Source organism: Callithrix jacchus, chromosome X (genome assembly GCF_049354715.1).
Source record: "Callithrix jacchus isolate 240 chromosome X, calJac240_pri, whole genome shotgun sequence".
Lineage (NCBI taxonomy): Eukaryota > Metazoa > Chordata > Mammalia > Primates > Cebidae > Callithrix > Callithrix jacchus.
This window is the reverse complement of record NC_133524.1, coordinates 16,978,609-17,005,071: the sequence shown is the minus strand read 5'-3', so window position 1 is coordinate 17,005,071 and position 26,463 is coordinate 16,978,609. Positions and strand designations below refer to the sequence as shown.

Genomic DNA, 26,463 nt, shown 5'->3' with positions numbered 1-26,463 from the left:
GGAGTACAATTTCCACTTCAGTCCATAAAGTGAGGGTCTGAAATGAAGTAGCACCAAAGAAAAGGAAGTCAAATTCAAATGCATGTGAGTACGACGTAGCGACCTTCTGGAAGGTGGGGACAGACAGCTAACATTTAAAGTAGTTATTTTACCTTCATTTTCATTATGTCATTTTATCCTCATAACCTTCCTGGGACGAGGAGAAGGAATAATCTACCCAGTTCACAGAAAGGGAAGCTGAAGCTCATAGAGGAAAAACGATTTGTCCTATGTAATAGGGGCAGCTGTTGCTGGCTGCCCAGCCAGCAGCCCGTCTTCTGCCTTGTCAAAACCACCCCAATGTTGATGGGTGCCCATGTGGCCGGCCCCAAGAGAATGAATCTTGACAAGTCCACACCAACCAAGGTAATGGCACTGCTTCTGTCAGGATCTCTGCCAGATACTTAATTTCTGAGAGTCCCCTGAAGCTTAGAAAAGCCATGTGACAGCTCCAGCCCAAGAGATTTAAAGGGATACCTGCAAGGCAGCATCCAGAAAGATTTTCTTTCCTGATAAAAAGGGAGCTATGGGGAGAGTCCCGTTCCTCCCTTTCTACTACAGTTGCTGTCTTGTGAGCCTGAAGTGACCAGCCTGAGGATGGAAACCAATTCACTGTGAATGAAGGAGAGAAAGTGTGGAAGAGACTGGTTCCCGATCACATTATTGAGCCATGGAACCAACTCTGGGACCTCCCTCCCATCCGCAAACGTCTTGGAGATTCTGCAGAAAGGCATCAACATGGCAGGCCTGAGACTGCTCTCCTTGGAAAAGCTTGCTTTCAAGGTGGGCCACTGGCTTGGTGTCTGGGAACTCAGATTTCAGGAGGGCTCCTACTAGAAATTGTTAAACTGCTAAGAACGGCTTACTGTGGTTTACGCTGAACTCCTGCTTTCCTTTTGGGGGTCTGGAATTTGGATATGTGGCAAACAGAGGGTAGGTATGTGACCAGTCCCCAGTAAAAGTCCTGGGCACTGAGTCTCTAATGAGCTTCCCTGGTAGACAGCATTTTACACGTGTTGTCACAACTCCTTGCTAGAGGAATTAAGCATGTCCTGTGTGACTCTGCCATCCCTGCGTAACCCTGGACTTTCAACCCACGTGCCTTTTTCCTTTCCTGATTTTACTCTTGTACTCTTTCATTGCAATACATCACAGCCATGACTACAACCATATGCTGAGTCCCATAAGTCCTCCCAGCCGATCATCAAACCTGGGGAGATGGTCCTTGGGGCCTCCCCGACACAAAAATAAAGGCCCTTTCATTAAGCCTCTGATCACTGCACTTTCTATAATTTGCAAATGATATAACAATAAAGACAGTAAGTAGTATAGGGAACCCAAACACAGACTATCTGCCTCTGATTCCCAAGCTCCTGCTCCAATCCCACACTGCCTCAGGTCTGCTGAGCAAGTTGACAAGGGCATTCAGAACTGAAAGGAATGGTAAGAATAAAGGAGAGTGGGAAGAGCTTCAAAGGGCAGAAAAAAACATAAATTTGTCAAAGTAAACACAGAGCAAGGTAGAGTTTAAGGCCTGCTGCGAGAATAGGAAGAGAATAAGCATACAGTGGTGAAGTCTTAGAAAATTTATATTCTTATAAAGTAGTTGGTGAATTTTTCAAAGATACAATATTTCATACAATTTTAGAATTTCAGCATCTTAGTGGCGGAATGGACCTTCCTATCCAGGTAGCCCCACTTCCAGGGCTAGGGAGCACAGGACTTAGAAGGGCAAGCAGTAATTACTGTTACTTATCTCTCATGAGAAAATTATTTTCACTTCTCTAGTCATTTCTACCTCACAGACCTCATGTCTGTGAGGTAGAAACATCAACAACTTGTTTTCTGAGAAAGACCTTTCAGATTTTCTTCCCTACGTTTCTTCTTCAAACCGAGATCCCCAATTCTTCTTTTTTTTTTTTTGAGACGGAGTCTCACACTGTTGCCCAGGCTGGAGTGCAATGGCGTGATGTCAGCTCACTGCAACCTCCACCTCCTAGGTTTCAAGCAATTCTTCTGCCTCAGCTTCCCAAGTAGCTGGGACTACAGGTGCACACCACCACACCCGGCTAATTTTTTATTTTTAGTAGAGATGGGGTTTCATCATATTGGCCAGGCTGGTCTCAAACTCCTGACCTCGTAATCCGCCCTCCGTAGCCTCCCAAAATGCTGGGATTACAGGCGTGAGCCACTGGGCCTGACCTGCCTGGCCCCCCAATTCTAAAAAGTGTTGTTCGTAAGCCCTAGGGTCCAAGCTATTGACTGTTTGCATTATAAACCCGGATGTGTTATCAGAACTCAACTAGATATTTTACTTTTGCATCAAAGTAGATCCATAGTTTCCTCTGTGCAATCTAACTTTAAGAGCCCTCTAAGTTTGCAAGTTAGGCATCTGGAACTTGAAACATACTTTCCCTACAGAAAAAAAGGAGGACAGCCTAATTAACACACTTCTAGTGTAATACTAATAGCACTTTTTGAAGGAGAAGGAGGAGGAAGTGGCCCTTTCTCCATTCCTAGGCATGGAGTAGTTTTAGGGACGATTTAGAAAAAGCCAAAACTCATATTTGGCCATCCTCAGATGTAAATTGTGTGAATGACGCAGATATTTAACTCTCAGAGGTACAGTTTTCTTTGTTTTGTTTTGTTTTGTTTTTAAGAAAGAGTACAGCCAGCCAGGCGTGGTGTCTCACGCCTGTAATCCCAGCACTTTGGGAGGCTGAGGTGGGCGGATCACGAGGTCAGGCGTTCGAGACTAGCCTGACCAACATGATGAAACCCCATCTCTACTAAAAATACAAAAATTAGCCGGGCGTGGTGGCACGCACCGGTAATACCAGCTACTCGGGAGGCTGAGGCAGGAGAATCACTTGAACTTGGGAGGTGGAAGTTGCAGTGAGCCAGGATGGCACCACTGCACTCCAGTCTGGGTGACAGAGAGAGACTCTGTCTCAATCAATCAGTAGAAAGCATACAGACAAAGCTCTAATTTGGTTGACTTTAACAAAAACCAACCAACCAACTTTAGGGCATGGGGTCTTAAGGGAGGTAGGGAGGAGCTCTGAAGTGAGTTCTCCCATAAATTGTCCCTTTTGGAGACAGTGATAATAAGAGGTCGTAAGTTTATCAGGAGGGAGGGCCAAGGGTCAGGAGGTTTGGTTTTGAGTGAGGGAGTGGAATGCAAGCCTGGGTGTCCACCACTGCTAACTGGTGAGTTGCCTAAATGTATAAATAAGTTACCAGGAATCAGGAAGTATTTAGGGTCCAGTCTTGAAGGTAGGCACTCAACAAATATATGCAGAACAAATGGGGCTCCCAGGAGATTTTATGTAGATTTCAAAAAACTTAAGAAACAAATCTACTCTGGGAGACAGGCTCACAGATGTTTAATTCAAAATATAAATGGGTCTTCTTAAAGATAATCCTACTTCTTAGGATCAATATATAAAAATAAAAAAAATCTGATCATTTCTTTTCTCTCAAAGTTTGTATATGAACTAGAACCTTTACAACTTTCTAAAACTGCATACATTTCAGAAAGAAAAGAATTCTCATTTATTCTGAAGCTATAAATTCACAACATGTGTGTGTTTGTGGGTACTTCCATTTAACCTCAGCTTCTGTAAATATCACAACAGAATATAATGAGCAAAGAAAGATGGCAGCATTAGCTCCAAAGTACACATCCATATGAAAAATGCAGTTATTAGAAAATATTCAGAGAGGCCGGGCGAGGTGGCTCACGCCTGTAATCCTACCACTTTGAGGCGGAGATGGGTGGATCACTTGAAGCCAGGAGTTCGAGACTAGCCTGACCAACATGGTGAAATCTGGTCTCTATTAAAAATACCAAAAAAAAAAAATTAGTTGGGCATGGCAGTGCGAGCCTGTAGTCCCAGCTACTTGGGAGGCTGAAGCAGGAGAATTGCTTGAACCCAGGAGGTGGAGGTTGCAGTGAGCCAAGATCGCGCCACTGCAGGCAACAAAGCAAGACTGTCTCAAAAAAAAAAAAAACCCACACATACACACACACACACACACACACACACACACAATTCAGAGGTCTTTATTACTAAACAAAAACATGAGGTTGAAAGTTGACAGGAAAGCCCTAAGTTTAAGCCACTTTTTTTTTTTTTTGAGACAGAGTTTCGCTCTTGTTGCCCAGGCTGGAGTGCAATGGCACAATCTCGGCTCACCGCAACCTCCGCCTCCTGGGTTCAAGCCATTCTCCTGCCTCAGCCTCCCGAGTAGCTGGGACTACAGGCGTGCGCCACCATGCCCAGCTAATTTTTGTATTTTTAGTAGAGACGGGGTTTCACCATGTTGACCAGGATGGTCTTGATCTCTTGACCTTGTGATCCACCCGCCTTGGCCTCCCAAAGTGCTGGGATTACAGGTGTGAGCCACCGCGCCCGGCCTAAGCCACTTTTTTTTTTTTTTTTTTAATTTTTAATTGCATTTTAGGTTTTGGGGTACATGAGCAGAACATGCAAGGCAGTTGCGTAGGTACACACATGGCAGTGTGTTTTGCTTCCTTTCTCCCCTTCACCCACATTTGGCATTTCTCCCCAGGCTATCCCTCCCCACCTCCCCCTCCCGATGGCCCTCCCCTTTTCCCCCCAATAGACCCCAGTGTTTAGTACTCCCCTCCCTGTGTCCATGTGTTCTCATTTTTCATCACCCGCCTATGAAGCCACTTTTTTTAAAGTAAAAATTTGTTTTTAAGAAGCCACTTTTGATATTCCCCTGATAAAGAAAAATGGCTATTTTCTATGAAGTTGAGTAAATACCTATATCTTGCTTTTCCTTCTTCTTTTTTTGGTCCTGCAATTCACATTAATTCTCGCAGCTATATATCTTGCTTTTCCTTTGTCCCACTTTTTTTTTTTTTTTTTGAGGTGGAGTCTCACTCTATCACACAAACTCCCTGGTTCAAGCGATTCTCCTGACTCGGCCTCTTGAGTAGCTGGGATTACAGGTGCCTGCCAGCATGCCTGGCAATTTTTTTGTATTTTTAGTAGAGACGGGGTTACACCATGTTGGCCAGGATGGTCTCGATCTCCTGACCTCGTGATCTGCGGGCCTCAGCCTCCCAAAGTGTTGGGATTACAGGTGTGAGCCACCGCGCCTGGCCTCAAAGATAGTTTCTCTGATCACTGAAGCCCACCACAGTCTCTCCAGAAATGGGAATTACTATAGCATATGTTTATATTCTTCACATCTATTATTGCCCATCCCCTCATCCCAGTAGACTATAAACTCAGAAAGAGCAAGGGCTTTAAAATTAGACAGATCGAAGCTCAAATTCCACTTCTACCACTCACTATCAGTGTAACTTTTGTCCAATAACTCTGGGCTTGTTCCTCCAACTCACTAGGGGTGTTTAACAGATGAAAGGTGATATCTTTCATAAAACACCTAGTACTGCAACTTGAATATAGCAGACCCTGGCAGACATATAGCAGACCTTAAGGAAAAAGGTCCCACTGTACCTAAAAAGCAGGTGACCAGGAGGGAGACATTCAGTAACTGTCAGTTTACTGCATACAACACGTTCTGACCTAAGGGCAAAAAAGCACTTTTTCAACCAATTCAAGCTCGCCAACGATCCCCGATCTGGGGAGTGTAGGTGAAGGTTTTCGAGTTGAACAAAAAAGACTCCTTGTCAAACCTGAAGACGTCGGGTTACATTGCTTGACCGCATATCAGATTCCAACGTCTGCAAACTTTGTAGAGTGACTTGTCACCAGGAACTTCAGGGACAGGACCTGACTGCTAGATGAAGCTCTATCCTTGTCCAGATCCTCACCAATCTCTCCCGACCCGGAAAGGACTGGCCTACAGCCACATCTTCCGCCCCTGCCTCTCTCCCGGCCCCCTTGTCCCTCAGCCAGTCGGGCCCGCGCCCCAGGGGTGTCCCAGAGGAGGAATGCGCCCTACTTCCCAGTCCCAGAGACGGGGGAGACTCACTGCCGAAGTCTTTGGCCTGGTGGAGGATCTCGTGGTCTCCCGCTGGCTGCAGCTCCTCCTCCGCGGACTCAGCCACCGTCTCGGATGGCTGCTCGGGGGGAGCGGAGCCGTCAGGCTGCCCTTCTCCCTTGGGCTGCCCACCGCCCGCCGCCGGCTGCTGCAAGCCCAACCAACTGCTCAAGCCCCGGAACATCCCGCCCGCGGGGCCGCCGCCGCGGTCCCGATACCCAGAGACCTCAGTGAGCACTGGCGACCACTAGCTCCACTCTGCGCGACTCTCCGGGAGATGGCCGGAAATCGGAGAGACACCGGAGCCGTCCGCAGCCCCGCCCCTATGACGACCCCGCCGCGGTCCTTAGCGTCACGTCCGTCTAAACGCTCCGCCCATGGTGACGTCAATTGTGACAGCTGTTTTGTGTGCGTGGCGTGGGGACAAAGGGTTTTCCCAGCGTAGCCCCGCCTGGCTTCTTTTCCTCCTGCGCCAGCTTTGTAGGTAACTGACCAAGGCGTGTGGACAGCGTCTTTGTCACAGTCCTAGCCAGTCTCATTTTAAGATTGCCTCAAAGCAGCTTGGCTGGTGACTTAACCTCGCCTTTTCAGGTCCCGCAGGGCTGGGTTCCCGCGGAATTGGATGTCTTTAGCCTCCTCCAGAGCCCAATTCAAAACTAACCCAAAGCCGCCAAGGCCAACTGATAGGGAATAGAGAGGACAGAATAAGGTGTTAAATAACACAATGGGATGCTGTCTGCAGAATGTAGGCTATGAGAAGCCACAGGACACACAACCTTGTTTCTTCAAATAAATTGCAAGGAAGAGGGGGGCGTGGTGGGGAACCTATAGATTAAAAAAGACTTAAGCCATGGACCCCATGGCCACTTATACATTTTATTAGGACCCTAATTCAGCAAACACATTGAAAAAAATAGTATGACATTTATTATAACAACTGGAAATTTGGACACTGGGTAGTTGATAAAATTGAGGAACTGTGAAATTACAAAATTTTAATTGTAGTAAAATACACAAAAATTACCATCTTAATATAAGATTTACCATCTTAATAATTTCTTTTCTTTCTTTCTTTTTTTTTTTTTTTGAGACGGAGTCTTGCTCTTGTGGCCCAGGCTGGAGTGCAATGGCACAATCTCGGGTCACCACAACCTCCGCCTCCCGGGTTCAAGTGATTCTCCTGCGTTAGCCTCCCGAGTAGCTGGGATTACAGGCGCCCGCCACCATGCCCTGCTAATTTTTGTATTTTTAGTAGAGATGCGTTTCACCATGTTGGCTAGACTCTAGAACTCCTGACCTCAGGCGATCCACCTGCCTCAGCCTCCCAAAATGCTGGAATTACAGGCGTGAGCCACCACACATATTAAGATTTTACCAAAGAAATGATGCCATATCTGGCACTGAGAACCATCCCAGCAACCCGACCACAGCTGGTCTTCCCTGGATACCAGGAACCACGCTGTCCAAACCTTCTTCACTCCTGCCAACAGCGACTGTCCCCCCAACTATGAGATGCTGAAGGAGGAGCAGGAGGTGGCTGCGCTGGGAGCACCCCACAACCTACTCCCCTGACGTCCACTGTGATCCACATCCACAGCAAGACCTCCGTGCTTGACCATGTCGTCTGGTCCCTGTTCAACACCTTCTTCATGAACTCCTGCTGCCTGGGCTTCATAGTGTTCGCCTACTCCATGAAGTTTAGGGACAGGAAGATGGTTGGCAACCTGATCGGGGCCCAGGCCTATGCCTCCACTGCCAAGTGCCTGAACATCTGGGCCCTGATTTGGGGCATCATCATGACCGTTCTGCTTATCATCATCCCCATACTGATTTTGCAAGTCTATCAATAGATCAAGAGGAATCATCTAGGCCAGGGGCTCTGCCGGTGACCTGTTTCCCAAGTATTCCCCTTTCCATTCCTTGCCCTGCCTCAGGGCTGAGTCCTGTATCAGCCCTTTATCCTCACCCACTTTTCTACAATGGCGTTTAATAAAGTGCATGTGTTCCTGGTGGGAAATAAATAAAAGAAAGAAACGATGCCATATCTGGGCCAGGTGCAGTGGCTCAGGCCTGTAATTCTAGCACTTTGGGGGCCAGATGGGTGGATCACCTGAGGTCAGGAGTTCAAGACCAGGCTGACCAACATGGTGAAACCCCATCTCTACTAAAAAATACAAAAAATTAGCCGGACGTGGTGCCTGTAATCCCAGCTACTCGGGAGGCTGAGGCAGGAGAATTGCTTGAACTCAGGAGGCGGAGGTTGCAGTGAGCCAAGATTGTACTATTGCACTCCAGCCTGGGTGACAAGAACAAAACTCCGTCTCAAAAAAAAAAAAAAAAGGAAATGATACCAGGTCTAGAATTTGCTCCAAATTAATACAGTATGGGAGTGGGGAGGAATGGGTGAGGATATAGATGAAAGAAGCCTGGCCATGACTTGAAGCTGGGTGATTAAACATTTGTCTTTTCTTTTTTTTTTTTAAATTTCTTTTTTTTTTAAAGATGGGGTTTCACCATGTTGGTGGTCAAGCGGGTCTTGAACTCCCGACCTCAGGTGATCCACCCGCCTTGGCCTCCAAAGTGCTTGGATTACAGGCGTGAGCCACTACACCCGGCCATCTTTTCTATATTTTTAACTTTTCCCACAATAACGTGTAAACGTAACAAAAACCTGGTGATATGAATAACTACGCCTTCAGAGCAGAGAGTTCATGGACACATGTCCCAAGCACAGTCTCCAGTCGTTAGTTGTGGAAGGACATCCGTGATTCCTTGCTCCCCAGCTATTTTGAGAAGCGGAGGACAGTTCTGGTGACCTGAGGGAGTACATGAAGAACTGACTACAGCTCTGATCTCCCTGCTGCCCAGTTTTCCGGCCTGACTTACATTTACGTTTTATTCAGGTCCAGGATTTTAGATTATCAAGCCTAACCTGTTTTTTCTTTCCCCCAAACAGCTTTATTGAGATGTAATTCAGGCACCTTACAATTCACCTGTTTAAAGTGTACAATTCAATGGTATATATTTTTGGTATATTATGCTATTAATATTTTTAAATTGTAGTAAACATATATAACAAAAAATTTGCCATTTTAACCATTTTGTAAGTGTGCAATTCAGTGGTGTTAATGACATTCTAACCTGTTTTCCGAGTCCAAATATTGATTCAGCTTTGAAGTCAGGAGATGTCTTAGTATCAATGCCTTTCCAGGCTTTATTAAGTCAATAAGAACCTGAAAGCAGTTGAGACTTTCCAGAATAGGATATTTGCTTCAAGTATGATTGAATAGAGCCAGGAATTTGAGTGAGAAGCCTAGGATGGGGCTTCTAATTCCACCATCTAGTAGGTTAATAAACTTTCCTTTTTTTTTTTTTTTTTCGAGAGGGAGTCTCACTCTGTCTTGTCCAGGCTGGAGTGCAGTGTCACAGTATCGGCTCACTGCAGCCTCTGCCTCCTGGGTTCAAGCAATTCTCCTGCCTCAGCCTCCCTAGTAGCTGGGATTACAGGCACCTGCCACTGCACCTGACTAATTTTGTATTTTTAGTAGAGATGGGGTTTCATCATGTTGGCCAGGCTGGTCTCAAACTCCTGATCTCAGATGATCCACTCACCTCAGCCTCCCAAAGTGCTGGAATTACAAGCATGAGCCACCATGCCAGGCCTAGATTTGACGTTTTAGTCATCCTTTTGCCCTTCAAGTTTTCTCACTTGCAAAAGAAATATAGTGCTGGTCCTTCCCATTGCAGAGGTGGTGCCCAGCCCTGTCAGCCTTACCCTGCTTTATCTTACGGGTCACTGAAAATCATGATGAACACTGTGGTCACCAAGGGAAAGACAGTTTTACAACTGTTCTGAAAGGTAGAATTCTTAAAAATAAAAGATTAAGCTGGGCACAGTGGCTCATGCCTATAATCCCAGCACTTTGGGGGGTTGAGGTGGGAGGATTGCTTGAGTCCTGGCCTGGGCAACATAACGAGACCCTGTCTGTACAAAAAATAAAAAATGAACTGGGTGTGGTGGCTTGCACCTGTGGTCTCAGCTACTCTGGAGGCTGAGCTGGGAGGATTGCTTGAGCCTGGGAGCTGGAGGCTGCAGTGAGCTGTGATCACGCCACTGCACTCCAGCCTGGGTGATAAAGCAAAACCCTGACTCAAAAAAAAAAGAAAAAAAATTGTAAAAGAAGAACATAAGCAATCAACTTAATGATGGACTTCATTTTCATTTTAAAAAAATCATCTGGCTGGGTGCAGTGGCTCACGCCTGTAATCTCAGCACTTTGGGAGGCCAAGGCGGGTGGATCACCTGAGGTCAGGAGTTCGAGACCAGCCTGGCCAACATGGTAAAAAACCCTGTCTCTACTAAAAATACAAAAATTTGATGGGCGTGGTGATGGGCGCCTCAGAAGGCTGAGGCAGGAGGATCACTTGAACCAGGGAGGTGGAGGTTGCAGTGGGCCAAGATTGTGCCAGTGCACTCCAGCCTGGGTGACAAGAGTGAAACTCCATTTCAGAAAAAAAAAAACATCTTGTGCAGATCCAGCAAAATGTTATGCCAGTAGTGGGCTATGAATTGACACTTGTTGAATGAGGACGCACCCTTACCCCACACAAATTTGATAACCTTACCCTGTTATCAAATTTGTTTTCTGGCTCATTATTTTTTCCATTTGAGATTAATAATACAATAGTTATTAAAATGACCCCTTTGTATTTACAGACTACCTTTTATCCATTAGCCTCTGAGATGAATAGAATAAGACAGTTGGATGAGGCCTCACATCCTGTGGTGGAGTGTGGCTGTGCATTGATGTCCTGACTTCGCCACTCATATTGACTAATGTACCCTTAGTGAAGACATTTCACATCTCTCAACCTCAGGTTCCTCATTCTAAAAGGGGGATCATAACAATTGTCCTGGTTGTAAAAAGAAAATGAAAGGTGGAACTATGGAAGGAAAGCTTACATATGTGGCGGGTATTAAGTATTAGCACCCATTCCAACCCATTTCATAAACATTCTTTTCCCTAAGCCCTCTGGAAGACTTGTTTATGCCTCCAGCCTTTTGACAAGGTGGTTCCTCGACCCTCTCCCAGAGCCCCCAAAGCCCCATGGAGACCTGGACCTCCCCCAAGGATCCCCTGCTGAGTGAAGCCTCTGCTTCTTTTCCCAGAAGTTGACATCATTGTTCCAAGCTCCTTACTGCTTCCTCCACAATACTGTTCTTTCATCCTTGGTGGGGAGAGATCCCATTGTGTTTATTTTATTTTATTTACTTTTTGAGATGGAGTCTAGCTCTGTTGCCCAGGCTGGAGTGCAGTGGTGTGATCTCCGCTGACTGCAACCTCTGCCACTGGGGATTCAAGCGATTTTCGTGCCTCAGCCTCCCGAGCAGCTGGGACTACAGACTCATGCCACCACGCCCAGCTAATTTTTTGTATTTTTAGTAGAGATGGGGTTTCACCGTGTTAGCCAGGATGGTCTCCATCTCCTGAGTTCGTGATCCACCTGCCTCGGCCTCCCAAAGTGCTGGGATTACAGGCGTGAGCCACTGTGCCTGGCTGTGTTTACTTTTTAAAATTAATTACTTTTTAAGACAATGTCTCACTCTGTTGTCCAGGCTGGAGTGCAGTGGCGCGATCATAGCTCACTGCAGCCTTGACATCCTGGGCTTAGACAATCTTCCCACCTCAGCCTCCCCTGGGACGCATGCAAACACACCTGATAATCTTTGTATTTTTTGTAGAGACGGGGTTTTGCCATGTTTGTCCAGGTGAGTCACCAACTGCTGGACTCAAACTATCTGCCTGTCTCGGCTTCTCAAAGTGCTGGGATTACAGTGGTGTGCCACAGTGCCAGGCCTCCATTGTGTCTTGAAAGACATTGACATTTGTTCTGCAACCCTCTCCCCTTCCTTGTCACAGTCATCTATTAGTTTCAGACTCACTACCCATCCTGCGACCCCCATTTCCTGAAGTTCTTTGACCTCAATCGACTCCTCCACCTCTTGCCATCCTTTTGGAACCCTGGATGTCCAACGCACCATTCTTGTGGGCACTAGACCCGAGGCCAGTGATGGCCATCTCACTTTTCTATTCCAGTGTAGCTGCTGCACCCCAAACTGTCTCGTTTCCTGGAATACCAATTTGAAGGCCTGGACTCCAGCACGACACTCTCCACTGGCAGTTTGCCAGTCCTCTCCTCAGAGGCCCTGGCCTTGGAGCCCTTCTCTCATCTGTTTGCCAGTCCATCAGCTTCCTGCTGGTTTTATTAATAGTTCGTGTCCTCTAGGACTAGAGCTCTGGTCCATCAGTGCAATCCCAGTCTTTCTGTGCCCTCTGCCTCCTCACTCTATTGTCCTACTCTATGCAAGCAGCAAACTTGCGTTTCATCACTAAGAGCTGTATTTCTGCAGATACCTTGCCAGATTATAGCTGGACATCACTACATGATGATGGTTTCTAAACTCCACTAGGTCTTCAGTGACTCTTGTCTAACTTGTTCCTCTAGCATCTCACATCGGTTATGCAAAATTTCCTCCACTTTCCTAAAACCTTCTATTTCACTTCAGATCCTTCTATTGTTCATGTTAGCTTCCTTCAGTGGTTTGCTTCTTGCCTTCAACTGAAAAACCACCTGTATCCATTTCCAGCACCAGTCATCCTCCAATACTCTTTTTTTGTTTGTTTTTGAGACAGAGTCTCTAGTGTCACCCAGGCTGGAGTGCAATGGTGTGATCTCAGCTCACTGCAACCTCTGCCTCCTGGGTTCAAGCAATTCTCCCTGCCTCAGCCTCCGGAGTAGCTGGGATTACAGGCAGGCGCCACCATACCCAGCTAATTTTGCATTTTTAGTAGAGACAGGGGTTTCACCACGTTGGCCAGGCTGGTCTTGAACTCTCGACCTCAGGTGATCCACCCACCTCGGCCTCCCAAAGTGCTGGGATTATAGGCGTGAGCCACCGCACACCCGGCCCAAATACTCTTAAAGGTCACTCTTCTCCATCTCAAAAAAAAAAAAAAAGTCACTCTTCAAAGCCTTAATTGCCTTCCTCCCCTCCCCGCACCCCCGCAGCTCTTTGCTGCACGAGTATAGTTCTAGGGAGACTTACTGCTTCCAACAGACAGGTGGACCAGACTGTGAGCTAGCTCTCAAAGGCAGGTATTCTATTTTCTTTTCCTTCTCTCCTGAATTCTCTTGCAGTTCCTGGAGTGTAGTAGGGGATTCACAAACGTTTGTGACTAGTAAAGTCCTTTGCAAATGTGAGATCTGGACAGGAGGACACGAGCGAGGGTCTCGGCCTGCCAGGGGGCGGGGGCTCTGCGGGAGGCGTGGAGTTCATTCGCGCACTCGAAGTGCCTTTGCAAAGTGAGCCAGCGGAGGGAGGAGCGGTACCCGGGCGGGGCGAGGCTTGGGGCCCAGTGCGTCCAGAGAGGAGGGAGACGGGAGCTGCCTGTGCTGGAGGAATCACTTTTTAGGCGCTTGTTTTGGACCACTGCACAAACCCGGGTGCAAACCCCAAGCTCAGCAGCGTGAGTCAGCTGGGCCAGCAGCTGGGCGGAGAGGGGAAGGTGGGCGAGGAGGGCGCTGCGCACCCCGAGGCCCGTGTGGGCGGCGGGAAGATCGCGGGGGCGGCTTTGGACAGCCCAGGCAGCGTCCCCTTCTACAATCCGACAGGTGAGCGCCAGGCCAGCAACCGGTTGGAGCCTACCGTCCCCGTCGGCCACCCTCCCCGGCGCTACCATCACTGCGCAGGTAACTTCCCTCCTGGGCCTGTTCCAGACCCCCAGGGCCTCGGCGCCCGCCCGGGCCGCCCCGCATCCCCAAGGCCTCTCCGCCCCGCACCCCCAGCCCCGGGGTATTTGTAGGGCCGGACTCCTTTGTCCCCTCTCTGATGGCGCCCGCTCACTCCCCAGCGCTGAGTCCAGAGTCCGGCCGCCAGCTCCCCGCGTCCAGCATCCCGCGCTCGCCGACCGCGGCTGCCGGGTGTGACGCAGGGGCTGGGGGACTCTGACCTGGGCCCAGTGCGGTCGGAGCCTGTCCCGCTAGTCCCCGGGACGGGTTTTTCCCCTACCCCGCCCGCCCCCGCGCCTGTACCGGGATCCCCACTTCTCCCGGCCTTCGGGAGCCTGAGAGCCAGAGATGGCGTTGTTGGAAATAAAGCCCCAAGCGGGGGTCGGCGAGGCTGGTGATCAGCGTCGGTAACAGGGCCTTTCTGTCCTCTCCCCGGTCCCAGTGCACCGGTTAATCAACGACCCTCGCTTTTTCCCCGTACTGGAGGGTTAGGGAGCAATAGTGCCGAACTACGCTGCTGCTACAAAATACCTTTTGAGGGGGGCAACATAAAAAAGGATTGTATGTATAGTTTATATACGATAAAATGCCCCGTTTTTAGTGTGCAAATCGATGGGATTTGACAAATTATACCCTCCTGTAACCATTATCCCAACGTGAACATTGACCATTTCTTTTACCCTGCAAAGCTCTTTGGTCCCTCCCTCCAGTTAGCCCTTGCAGCCCCAGGCCCCGCACTCAACCCCCGTTCTGATTGTTATCAAGCTTAGTTTTGCCTGTTCTAGAACGTCATAGAACAAGATCATCTGGTAAGTACTCTTTTGTGTCTAATATTATTTTAAAATGGCCATCACTGGGAAGCTGTCTCTGGGTGCTTCCGCTGCTTTTATTTGCTCTTGGCTGGCCTGGTCTAAGGTGGGAGCCACTGGCCACATGTTGTTATTGAATACTGGAAATGTGGCAAAATCCGAACTGAGATGTGCTCTAGATATAGGCATCTGATTTCTGAAAGCTTAGTACACAAAAAGATGTAAAATATCTTACTAATACATTCTTACATTATGTGTTAAAAATGAATATTTTTTGGCTACATGGGGTTAAATAACATTAACATGAACTTCATTTGATTCTTTTTTTTTTTCTGTTGAGACGAGTCTCCCTCTGTCACCCAGGCTGGAGTGCAGTGGCTATCTCGGCTCTCTGAAATGTCTGTCTCCCGGATTCAAGCGATTCTCTTGCCTCAGCCTTCCCAGTAGCTGGGACTATAGGCGTGCACCACTGTGCTCTGCCAATTTTGTATTTTTAGTAGAGATGGGGTTTCTCCATGTTGGTCAGGCTGGTCTCAAGCTCCCGACCTCAGTTGATCCCACCCACCTCGGCCTCCCAAAGTGTTGGGATTACAGGCATGAGCCATCGTGCCCGGCCTTCATTTGATTCTTTTTACTTTTTAAAATATGGCTACTAGAAACTTAAAATTACATACCTGACTGTGTAATATTTTTTATTAGATAGTGGAGACAGCATAACTCGACACTGTGCTATCCTACAAACACTTGGTTCTGTTCACTGCATGGAAGAGTGAATGAAAAACTTGCCATGACACCAGAAACCATCCCAAATGGAGGAAGTGATCTAAAACAGGGCCAGTCTTTCCCTGCACCTTTGAAACGTTGTTAAACTTATTTGTTTGCTTAAAAGAAGTAGAAATAATTAAGTGTCTCCTTGGTATTAAGTTGCATTTTAAAAAAAGGTTTCTAAAAAATCCAATATGCTTTAAAAAGCTGTATGGTGTTTTTGAAAATACAGAGAATGAGTAATTGCTTATGTAGGAGAGGAAAGAGCGAATGTTTCTTTACTCATCCTAAGGGTCATGGCTGACAGCCTTAAACAAGAGATAAATTAACAAGAGAGAAATGTAACAATTTATTGAGTCATAGGTTTATGTGGCATAGGAGCCTTTAGAAATGAAAACCCCTGGCTGGGTACGGTGGCTCACGCCTGTAATCCCAGCACTTTTGGAGGCCTAGGTGGGCAGATCTTGAGGTCAGGAGATCGAAACCATCCTGGCTAACATGGTGAAACCCCGTCTCCACTAAAAAAAAAAAAAAAAAAAAAATATATATATATATATATATATGAAGCTGAGGCAGGAGAATCGCTTGAATACAGGAGGTGGAGGTTGTAATGAACTGAGATTGTGACACTGCACTCCAGCCTGGGCAACAGAGTGAGATTCTGTCTGGAAAAAAGAAAAAAAGAAATGAAAACCCCTTAAAGATGCAGATATAGGTGAAGGGGAGGAAGGCAGCAAATCACACTGCCACGTGTGTACCTATGCAACTATCTTGCATGTTCTTCACATGTACCCCAAAACCTAAAATGCAACAACAAAAAAAAAGATGCAAGGGAAATGATCTGATTTTTTATGCTTGGAGTCCATGAAGCAGGGACAGATGAGCTGATGGAAATAGACTGAGTGGGGAAACCCAGCAAGGCCTGTCCAGATTCTTTTTGGCCTCTATGTTGTGGCATTTCTTCCTACCCGGTATGGGGTAGGACCTCTTTAGAATGAGGTCTTAATTTGTTTTTTCCTTTTCTTTCTTTTTTTTTTTTTGAGATGAAGTCTTGCTCCCATTGCCCAGGCTGGAGTGCAGTGGCGTGATCTCTGCTCACTGCAATCTCCACCTCCTGGGTTCAAGCGATTCTCTTTTCTCAGCCTCCTGAGTAGCTGGGATTACAGGTGTGCACTACCATACCCAGCTACTTTTTGTATTTTTAGTAGAGATGGGGTTTCACAATGTTGGCCAGGCTGGTCTTGAACTCCTGACCTCAGGTAATCCACCTGCCTTGGCCTCCCGAAGTGTTAGGATTACAGGTGTGTGCCAACTCGCTCAGCCAAGGGTCTTAATTTCTTCATGGCCAGCTGTTGTATAGAAAGGTGGTTGAGAGGAAGGTTAGAGTCATATTTTTTAGCTTTATGGCTAGCTTTGGGGAGAAAGGGGTTCTAGTTGCTATGACTTGCCTTGGGGGGGAGTATGAGGGGTGAGAGACAGGAGGGCAGGAGAAGGTCAGAGAGAAACTTTGCTTCTGAGGTCTTCATTTCAGGGTTTTGTTTTCTGAGTCCCAACACATACAACCCAATCACCTAAGCATATTAAGATATAGGCAGGGTGTGGTGGCTCACGTCTATAATCCCAGCACTTTGGGAGGCCTCGAGACCAGCCTGACCAACATGGTAGTACCCTGTCTCTACTAAAAATAAAAAATTAGCCGGATGTGGTGGCACATGCTTGTAGTCCCAGCTACTCAGGAGGCTAAGGTAGGAGAATCACTTGAACCTGGGAGGTGGAGGTTCAGTGAGCTGAGATTGTGCCACTGCACTCTAGCCTGGGCGACAGAGTGAGACTCTGTCTCAAAACAAACAAACAAAAAAAAAAAACAAAAGAAAGACAGGTTGGGCGCAGTGGCTCACGCCTGTAATCCCAGCACTTTGGGAGGCTGAGGCGGGTGGATCACAAGGTCAGGAGTTCAAGACCAGCCTGACTAACATGGTGAAACCTTGTCTCTACTAAAAATATAAAAATTAGCTGGGTGTGGTGGTGCACACCTATAGTCGCAGCTACTCTGGAGGCTGAGGCAGGAGAATTGCTTGAACCTGGGAGGCGGAGGTTACAGTGAGCCAAGATCATGCCACTGCACTCCAGCCTGGGTGACAGGGCAAGACTCCATCTCAAAAAAAAAAAAAAGGTGTATTTTTGACCAAATTAAGATGGAAATCTTAATAGTGACAACGAAAATTTAGATCCTAGTTTAAAAACACATAGTGGATAATAGATTCAATTTTATAGTCTGCTCTTCCTATTTCGGGTAACATAAGGATTTTCTTTCTTTCTCTTTCTTTCAATTTTATATTCTGCTCTTTTACAGGTAACATAAGGATTTTCTATCTTTCTCTCCCCTCCCTTCCTTCCTTCCTTCCTTCCTTCCTTCCTTCCTTCCTTCCTTCCTTCCTTCCTTCCTTCTTTCCTTCCTTCTTCCTTCCTTCCTTCCTTCTTTTTCTTTCTTTCTTGTGTTTGCTTTGTTGCCCAGGCTGGAGTGCATTGGCACAATCCTAGCTCACTGCAACCTCCACCTCCCAGGTTCAAGCAATTCTCGGGCCTCAGCCTCCTGAGTAGCTGGGATCACAGGTGCCCGCCACCACACCTGGCTAATTTTTTGTATTTTAGTAGAGACGGGGTTTCCCCATGTTGCCCAGGCTGGTCTCAAACTCCTGACCTCAGGCAATCCATCCATCTCTGCCTCCCAAAGTGCTGGGGTTACAGGCGTGAGCCACCGCCCCCAGCCACATAAGCATTTTTTTATATGAAAAATCCTTAGGCATAATATGACTTTGCATGAATGTGTGCCAGTTTTCTTCGCCATACCTCTATGGCATTTTTCCATTTCACTAACTTTTATGAAGAGAGAGTCACTTGAACAGTATGACAGTGCCAGAATACAGTATAATTAAAGCACAGTTTCTTTGTCCATTAATCCTGCAGGAAAGGTGAAGTCCAGTGGGACATAGACCTTGTCTTTCTGTTGTCTTATTCCTAGGACTTGGGAATATGTCAAGCATGTAATAGATGTTCAAATAAACATTATATATAATATATGTATATATTTTATTTATTTATTTATTGAGATGGAGTCTTGCTCTGTTGCCCAGCCTGGAGTGCAATGGCACCATCTCAGCTCGGTGCAACCTACTCCTCTCGGGTTCAAGCGATTCTCCTGCCTTAGCCTGCCTAGTAGCTGGGATTATAGGCGTGTACCACCACGCCCAGCTTATTTTTGTATTTTTAGTAGCGACAGGGTTTCACCATGTTGGCCAGGCTGGTCTCGAACTCCTGACCTCATGATCTACCCGCCTCAGCCTCCAAGTGCTGGGATTACAGGCATGAGCCACTGTGCCTGGCTTACTTTATTTCTTATAAAGGGTTACAGCCTGCAAAGTGGCCATCCCGCAGGCTGGGAAGTACACTTTTTAAAAATTAGAGACAAAGTCTTGCAATGTTGCTTAGGCTGTTCTCAAACTCCTGGCCTCAAGTTACCGTCCTACTTTGGCCTCCCAAAATCAGAGGCAGGCACTTCAAAGGAGGTGGGTTCAGGTTTATGCTGAAGGGGTTGGCTAAACATACATATTCAACAAGTTATGGGAGGAGCTTATAAATATTTGTGAAGGCGGTCCTGACTCAGTGTATTGAATAAACATGCAAATAGCATATTACCCATGTTCACTTTGGGGTGGAGACTTAACATTTAAATGAATTTTGGTTAAGCCCTATGCATCGAAAGATCTTTTCAGGACATGAAGGCACGCAAATATGCAGCCTCTGTGAATTGGCCAGAGCCAGTCCATGGTTGGTGGTCTTCTTATCAAGAGAAAGTTACTGAAATCAGTCTCTTGTCCAATTAAAGCTGTAGTTATGACTGGTGTAACAGGATTCAGTCAGTCAGCATCTGTGAACTGGATGAGTTGTAATTGATTTCATATCGCTTGTTCAAAAACATTTTTTATTTTTTTATTTTTATTTTTATTTTTATTTTTTTGAGACGGAGTTTCGCTCTTGTTACCCAGGCTGGAGTGCAATGGTGCGATCTCAGCTCACCGCAACCACCGCCTCCTGGGTTCAGGCAATTCTCTTGCCTCAGCCTCCTGAGTAGCTGGGCTGGAATTACAGGCACGCGCCACCATGCCCAGCTAATTTTTTACATTTTTAGTAGAGACGGGGGTTTCACCAAATTGACCAGGATGGTCTCGATCTCTTGACCTCGTGATCCACCCGCCTCAGCCTCCCAAAGTGCTGGGATTACAGGCTTGAGCCACCGCGCCCGGCCGTCACTTTTTATTTTTTTGAGACATAGTCTCGCTCTGTCACCCAGGCTGGAGTGCAGTGAGCCACTGTGCCTAGCAAGACTTTTTTTTTTAGAGCAATTTTAGGTTCACAGCAAAACCAAGTGGAAAGTAGAGTTCTCATCCACACTCTCCCCACTGCTATGCCCAGCCTCCCTGACTATTAACATCCTGCACCTGCAGAGTGGTACCTTTATTATAATCAGTGAACCTACGGTGATGCATCATTTTTGCCTAAAGTCTGTAGTTTATTTACTTCAGGGTTCACGCTTCCTCTTATCCATTCTGTGGGTTTGGATAAATGTATAATGACATGTATCCATCATTACAGTATCATACAGAATAGTTTGACTGCCCTAAAATTCACTTGTATTCTGCCTATTCATCCCTCTCTCCCTCCTACCCACTGACAACCACTGATCTTTTTACTGTCTGTAGTTTTGCCTTTTCCAAAATGTCGTATAGTTGAAGTCATACAGTATGTAGCTTTTTCAGATTGGCATCTTTCACTTGGTAATATGCACTTGAGATTCCTCCATGTTTCTTCATAGCTTAGAAGCCCATTTGTTTTTAGCACCAAACAATATTCCTAGGGATTGGTAATTTTTTTTCCCACTTTACAGTTAAAGGAATAGGCACAGAAAGGATAAAGAACTTGCCCAGGGCCTGGTGTGGTGGCTCATGCCTGTGATCCCAGCACTTTGGGAGGCTGAGGTGGGTGGTCACTTGAGACCAGGAGTCTGAGACCAGCCTGACCAACATGGTGAAACTCTGTCTCTACTAAAAATACAAAAATTAGCCCAGCATGATGGCACATACCTGTAATCCCAGCTACTCGGGAGGCTGAGGCATGAGAAGCCCTTGAACAGTGGAGGTGGAGGTTGCAGTGAGCCGAGATTGTGCTACTTGCACTCTAGCCTGGGCAACAGAGTGAGACCCTGTCTAAAAAAAAGAACTTGCCCAGGTGCAGTTTGTACAGATCAGTCTGAGAGCAGAGTCTGAGCTCTTAAACATTTTAGCATGCCTGTGAGTCCTAGAGAAATTTGGCTTCTCATGATGAAGTTTGTTGCATGGCAGAGTTGAGGTCTTTGGAAACCCAGGGCAACAGACCCAGGCACTTTGCTCGCAGAAGGTACCCATAGCTTTCTGTATGGTGCCGACAGTGAAAAGCCTAGAAGATAAGACTGTTTCAAAAAGTCCAAGTATTTAGTTTAGAGAGAAAAGTGTTGTGTGCTTTTGAAATTTTGGTGGGACGAAGCATGGTGGCTTGCTTCTGTAAACTCAGCGTCTTAGGAGGCCAAGGCAAGGGGATTGCTTGAGCCCAGGAGTTTGGGACCAGCCAGGGCACCATAGTAAGACCCGGTGTTTACGAAAAAAAAAGAAATCTAAGAATTATCTGGGAGAGGTGGCACATGCCTGTAGTCCCAGCTCTTGGGAGCCTAAGGCAAGAGGATTGCTGGAGCCCAGAAGTTCAAGGTTGCAGGGAGCTATGAACATGTCACTGCACTCCAGCCTGGGTGACATAGCGAGACACTGTCTCTTAAAAAAAAAATTCTGTGCTGGGCGTGGTGGCTCATGCCTGTTATCCCAGCATTTTAGGAGGCTGAGGCAGGTGGATCACTTGAACTCTGGAGTTTGAGACCAGCTTGGGCAATACGGTGAAACTCTGTCTCTGTTAAAAAAATACAAAAATTAACAGGTCGTAGTGGTGCTCACCTATAGTCCTGGTTACTAGGATGCTGAGGTGGGAGGATCGCTTGAACCCAGGGGCAGAGGTTACAGTGAGCCATGATTGATTGCACCGCTGCACTTCAGCCTTGGTGACAGAGTGAGACTGCGTCTCAAAAAAAAAAAAAAATTCTGGTTGAATGCACTGTCTGCTTTACCAGTTTGAGAAAATATTTATCTTTCCTTATCCATAATTTTGTTGCCTTTCAGATTCTATCTGGGTGCTGACATCCAGCCACTTCTCTGACAATGAAGTACATCCTGGTCACTGGTGGGGTCATCTCAGGCATTGGCAAAGGGATCATCGCCAGCAGCATTGGGACGATTCTAAAATCATGTGGACTCCGAGTTACTGCCATCAAAATCGACCCCTATATTAACATCGATGCAGGCACTTTTTCACCTTATGAACATGGTATGAAAGAGAACCACTTCCCGCTTATAGCACTAGGCTCAACTGCATTCTTTCTTCCATTTTGGGTAATTTCCTTTAGGATGTAGTTCCAGATTTAGAGTGACTAGATCGCATGCTATGAATATGTGAATTTTCTCATGGCAATTGACACATTGTTCATACCTCTGATGACATTCCAAATTAATCAACCCTTTTGGAAACATTGTACCTTCTGCAATATGGATTCTGTTTCATTTTATCATAAAGGTAGTAGTATGTTTCTCTTAACACTTCCCACTGCCTGGAGTAACTATTATTAATGGTGACATTTTGATGTATGAGTATATTCTATTTATTTTTTAAATGGCATTAGCCTTTACATGGTATTAAAAAAAAACTTTTTATATACAAGCAAAAAGTACATAAATCATGAGTGTACAGTTGGATGAATTTTCATTAAATGAACACAGTGTGTAACCAGCCCTGATCAAGAAACAGAAATGTTTGTGTCCCTTGTTGCTATCCTGTCCTCTTGTTTTTTTTTTTGAGACGGAGTTTCAGTCTTGTTACCCAGGCTGGAGTGCAATGGCGTGATCTCAGCTCACCGCAACCTCCACCTCCTGGATTCAAGCAATTCTCCTGCCTCAGCCTCCCAAGTAGCTGGGACTACAGGCACGTGCCACCATGCCCAGTTAATTTTTTTTTATTTTTAGTAGAGATGGGGTTTCACCATGTTGACCAGGATGGTCTCGATCTCTTGACCTCGTGATCCACCCGCCTTGGCCTCCCAAAGTGCTGGGATTACAGGCTTGAGCCACCATGCCCGGCCTGTTTTTGTTTTTTGAGACAGAGTCTCACTCTATTGCCCAATTTGGAGTACAGTGGCCAAGATCTTGGCTCAATATAACCTCCACCTCTTGGGCTCAAGTGATCCTCCTGCTTCAGCCCCCTGGGTAGCTGGGATTTACAGGGGCACATCACCATGACTGGCTAATTTTTATATTTTTTGTAGAGCTCGGATTTCGCCATGTTACCCAGGCTGGTCTTGACCTCCTGGACTCAAGCAATCCTCCTACCTCCCAAAGTGGTGGAATTACAGGCATGAATGAGCCTCTGCGCCCAGCCTTGCATATTTTGTTTTAAACTAAATAGAGGGTATCTTATTGTTTTAATTTAGATTTCTTTGATTTTGATTTTGTTCGTGAATGACTTATTCAAGCCTGTGGTGGATTGTATTTTTGCTTCAAAATGTCACCCACCATCCCTCTGTGTAGTATATTTCCCTGCCTTTTGACCTTGGAGTTTGGCCACGTAGGATAGTTAACTTGTCCTGGTTTGTTTGGAACATTCCTGATTTTAAAACAGAAAGTCCTGTGTCCTGGCACCCGTCTTAGTCCTGGGCAAACCGAGGAGATTGGTCATCCTATTTGGCCACATGATTTGTTTTGTCCTATGGGATGGTAGGGAATATTAACATATGCTTGTTGAAGCAGAAATGTCAAATGCATCTACGTGGTTTGGCTCAGTCTGTCTTGTGCTTCTGCCCTCTGCTGTGAGAACAGCCTGCTTTTCAGAGATTTCTCATTCAGTCTTGGTCCTGGAATGAGAAGACACAAAGAATAGACTCACAGTGACTCACAGCCCCCTTGGGAGCTCTCCAAGAGGAAGAAATAAATGCTTTGTAATTTGCAGAAATTTTGAGGTGGTTTGTTGTGCGGCTTCATTAACTAATGCCATATGTTACACCAAAGTTTCTTTGGATTTCTTTAATGATTGTTATTATTTTTTTGAGATGGAGTCTCACTCTGTTGCCCAGGCTGGAGTGCAGTGGGGCGACCTTGGCTTGCTGCAACCTCTACTTCCAGGTTCACGTGATTCTCCTGCCTCAGCCTCCTGAGTAGCTGGGATTACAGGTGCCCACCACCACGCCAAGCTAATTTTTGTATTTTTAGTAGAGATGGGGTTTCACCATGTTGGCCAGGATGGTCCCGAACTCCTGACCTCAGGTGATCTGCCCGCCTTGGCCTCCTAAAGTGCCGGTATTTCAGGCGTGAGCCACCATATCTGGCCTATAATTTTTAAGAATGGTTTATGTAAAGTATATTAATTAATATTTATCACAGCTATATCTTTTTAACCTGCTTGAAAATTTGTCTTAATTTTACCTCTGTTAGTTGCTGATAAGTTTCAATTTACCGTTTATGTGATTAAATGTTGTTAGCTGTTACTTTTATGGCTTTTGCCTTCGATATCACCTTTAAGCTTCTCCACCCCAGGAATATTTAAATACTCACATATATTTTCTTCTAGCACTTGCTAACACATCTGGAATTTAATTTGGTATGAGGTAAGCATGTAATATAATTTTTTTTCTGATTAGCCGACTATTCCTAATGTGTTGAAGATTTCATCCTTTCTCCAATGACTTGAAATACCACCTTTTAGCTAGGCATGGTGGTGTATGCCTGTAGTCCCAGTTACTTGGGAGGCTAAGGTGGGGTGATGTCTTGAGCTCAGGAGTTTGAGATCAGCCTGGGCAACACAGTGTGACCCTGTCTCTAATTAATAAATAAATAAATAAATAAATAAATAAATAAATAAATAAATAAAATAAGGAAATACTACCTTTTATCATATACCAGATTTTTGTATATATTTAGTCCTGTTTTTGTACTCTGTTCTGTTCCTTTGATCTCTTTGCCTCTTCCTGACTACCATTTTAATGGCTGCAGCTATTTATTATCAAGTAGGTCAGGACTATCTTCATTATTCTTTTTTTTTTGAGATAGAGTTTTGCTCTTGTTACCCAGTCTGGAGTGCAATGGCATGATCTCGGCTCACTGCAACCTCCTGGCTTCAAGTGATTCTGCTGCCTCAGCCTCCCAAGTAGCTGGGCTTGTTTTGCAAGCGTGCACCACCATGCCCAGAAAACTTTTGTATTTTTAGTAGAGATGGGGTTTCACCATGTTGGACGGGCTGGTCTGGAACTCTGGACCTCAGGTGATAGGCCTCCCTTGGCCTCCCAAAAAGTGCTGTGATTACAGGTGTGAACCACCGTGCCTGACCTTCTTTTTTTAACTTCAAAATGTTTGTTGTCTTCAAGGTTAATTTAGGAATCATTTTGTCAAAATTTTTTGTTTTTGAGATGGAGTCTCGCTCTGTTGTGCCCGGGCTGGAGTATAGTGGCGCGATCTTGGCTCACTGCACTCTGCCTCCTGGGTTCAAGCAATTCTCCTGCCTCAGCTTCCTGAGTACCTGGAATTACAGGCACCCACCACCATGCCCAGCTAATTTTTTTTTTTTTTTTATATTTTTAGTAGAGATGGGGTTTCACCATGTTGGTCAGGCTGGTCTCGAACTCGTGATCTCAGGTGATCTGCCTGCCTTGGCATCCCAAAGTGCTGGGATTACAGGCATGAGCCACCACGCCTGGCCCTATTTTGTCAAATTTTATAAGAAATTGCTTTGGGATTTTTGACAGATATTGCTTTAAATTTATAAACTAAGTTGGGGAAAAATTAAACACTCAGAAAATATTGACTGGCCCATTCAGGAACTTTATAAATGGCTCTCATTTTATTGATACATTCTTTTATGTCTCTAAATTAAGATTTTTATGTTTTCTTCATATATGTCCCCCAAGGCAGGCACTGTGGCTCACGAATGTAATCCTAGCACTTTGGGAGGCCGAGGTGGGAGGATGGCTTGAGCTCAGGAGTTTGAGACCAGCCTGGGCAACATAAAAAATTGTCTCTACAAAAAAATTTAAAAAATTAGCCAGGTCTAGTGGTGCATGCCTGTACTCCTGGCTACTCAAGAGGCTGAGGCGGGAAGATTGCTTGAGTCTGGGAAATAGAGGCTGCAGTGAGCTATGATCACGCCACTGCACTCCAGCCTGGGTGACAGAGTGAGACCCTGTCTCAAAAAAAAAAAAAAAAAGACAACATATATGTTCTTCACATTTATTTGAGGTTTATTTCTGAGTGTTTTATCTAATTTCCTTTGCGAATGGTCTTTTAAATTAATATTTTAAAACCATATTATTTTTACTAATATTAATAAAGTTATACTAAATTCCTTTATGTAACAGAAAGCTTTTGAGTATTTCGGTTTTGTGCATTTGTTTATGTTATTACGTGTTTGCATATCTATTTTAATATTCTACTCACTATTATTCTTTATAGGGATTATTTCTTGTCTTGTAAATCTCACCTGTTTTTCTTCCAATTAAACTTTAATGTTACTGTCAAGTTAAAAAAAATCTGTTGGGATTTTTATGACAATGACATTATATCTAATCAACTGGTTTCGAAGTCCTATCTATAATTTATCTTTCTCTTCTAGGAACATAATGTATGCATACTTTTCTTTTTCTTTCTTTTTTGAGACAGAGTCTCACTCTGTTCCCCACCCTAGAGTGCAGTGGTTAAATCTTGGTGCACTGTAATCTCCCAGGCTCCAGCAATCCTCCAACCTCAGCCTCTGGAGTAGCTGGGATTACAGGTGTGCGCCACCACACCTGGCTGATTTTTGTATTTTTTGTAGAGATGGCGTTTTGTCATGTTGCCCAGGCTGGTCTCAGACTTGTGAGTCCAAGCGATCTGCCTGCCTCTGCCTCCCAAAGTGCTGGAAT

At 45.7% G+C, this 26,463-nt stretch overlaps 2 protein-coding genes and 1 pseudogene across 33 annotated transcripts in view; 2 read left to right on the top strand and 1 right to left on the bottom strand.

Annotated features, from left to right (window-relative positions):
- Positions 1-6,319, bottom strand: part of SYAP1 (synapse associated protein 1) — a 31,708-nt gene extending 25,389 nt beyond the window's left edge. The window contains exon 1 of the mRNA XM_002762661.7: positions 6,013-6,319. Within this exon, the coding sequence (XP_002762707.1) occupies positions 6,013-6,205 (193 nt within the window). The 5' untranslated portion in view covers positions 6,206-6,319. The remainder of the gene's footprint in view (positions 1-6,012) is intronic.
- Positions 6,299-7,977, top strand: LOC144581237 (interferon-induced transmembrane protein 3 pseudogene; annotated as a pseudogene).
- Positions 7,978-13,431: 5,454 nt separating this feature from the next.
- CTPS2 (CTP synthase 2) overlaps positions 13,432-26,463 on the top strand; it is a 229,244-nt gene continuing 216,212 nt past the window's right edge. For 12 of the 32 annotated variants that reach the window (XR_013531371.1, XR_013531370.1, XM_078362205.1 and 9 more), the window contains exons 1-3: positions 13,432-13,550; positions 13,696-13,773; positions 21,647-21,851. Coding sequence is in view for 23 of the 32 variants with exons in the window: in XM_078362205.1 (XP_078218331.1) it covers positions 21,686-21,851 (166 nt within the window). In the remaining 9 variants the exon portion in view is untranslated. Of the gene's footprint in view, positions 13,774-14,014; positions 14,622-21,646; positions 21,852-24,140; positions 24,178-26,463 lie in introns of those variants that run through there. The other 20 variants (XM_078362206.1, XM_078362203.1, XM_078362213.1 and 17 more) reach the window with 5 other exon arrangements.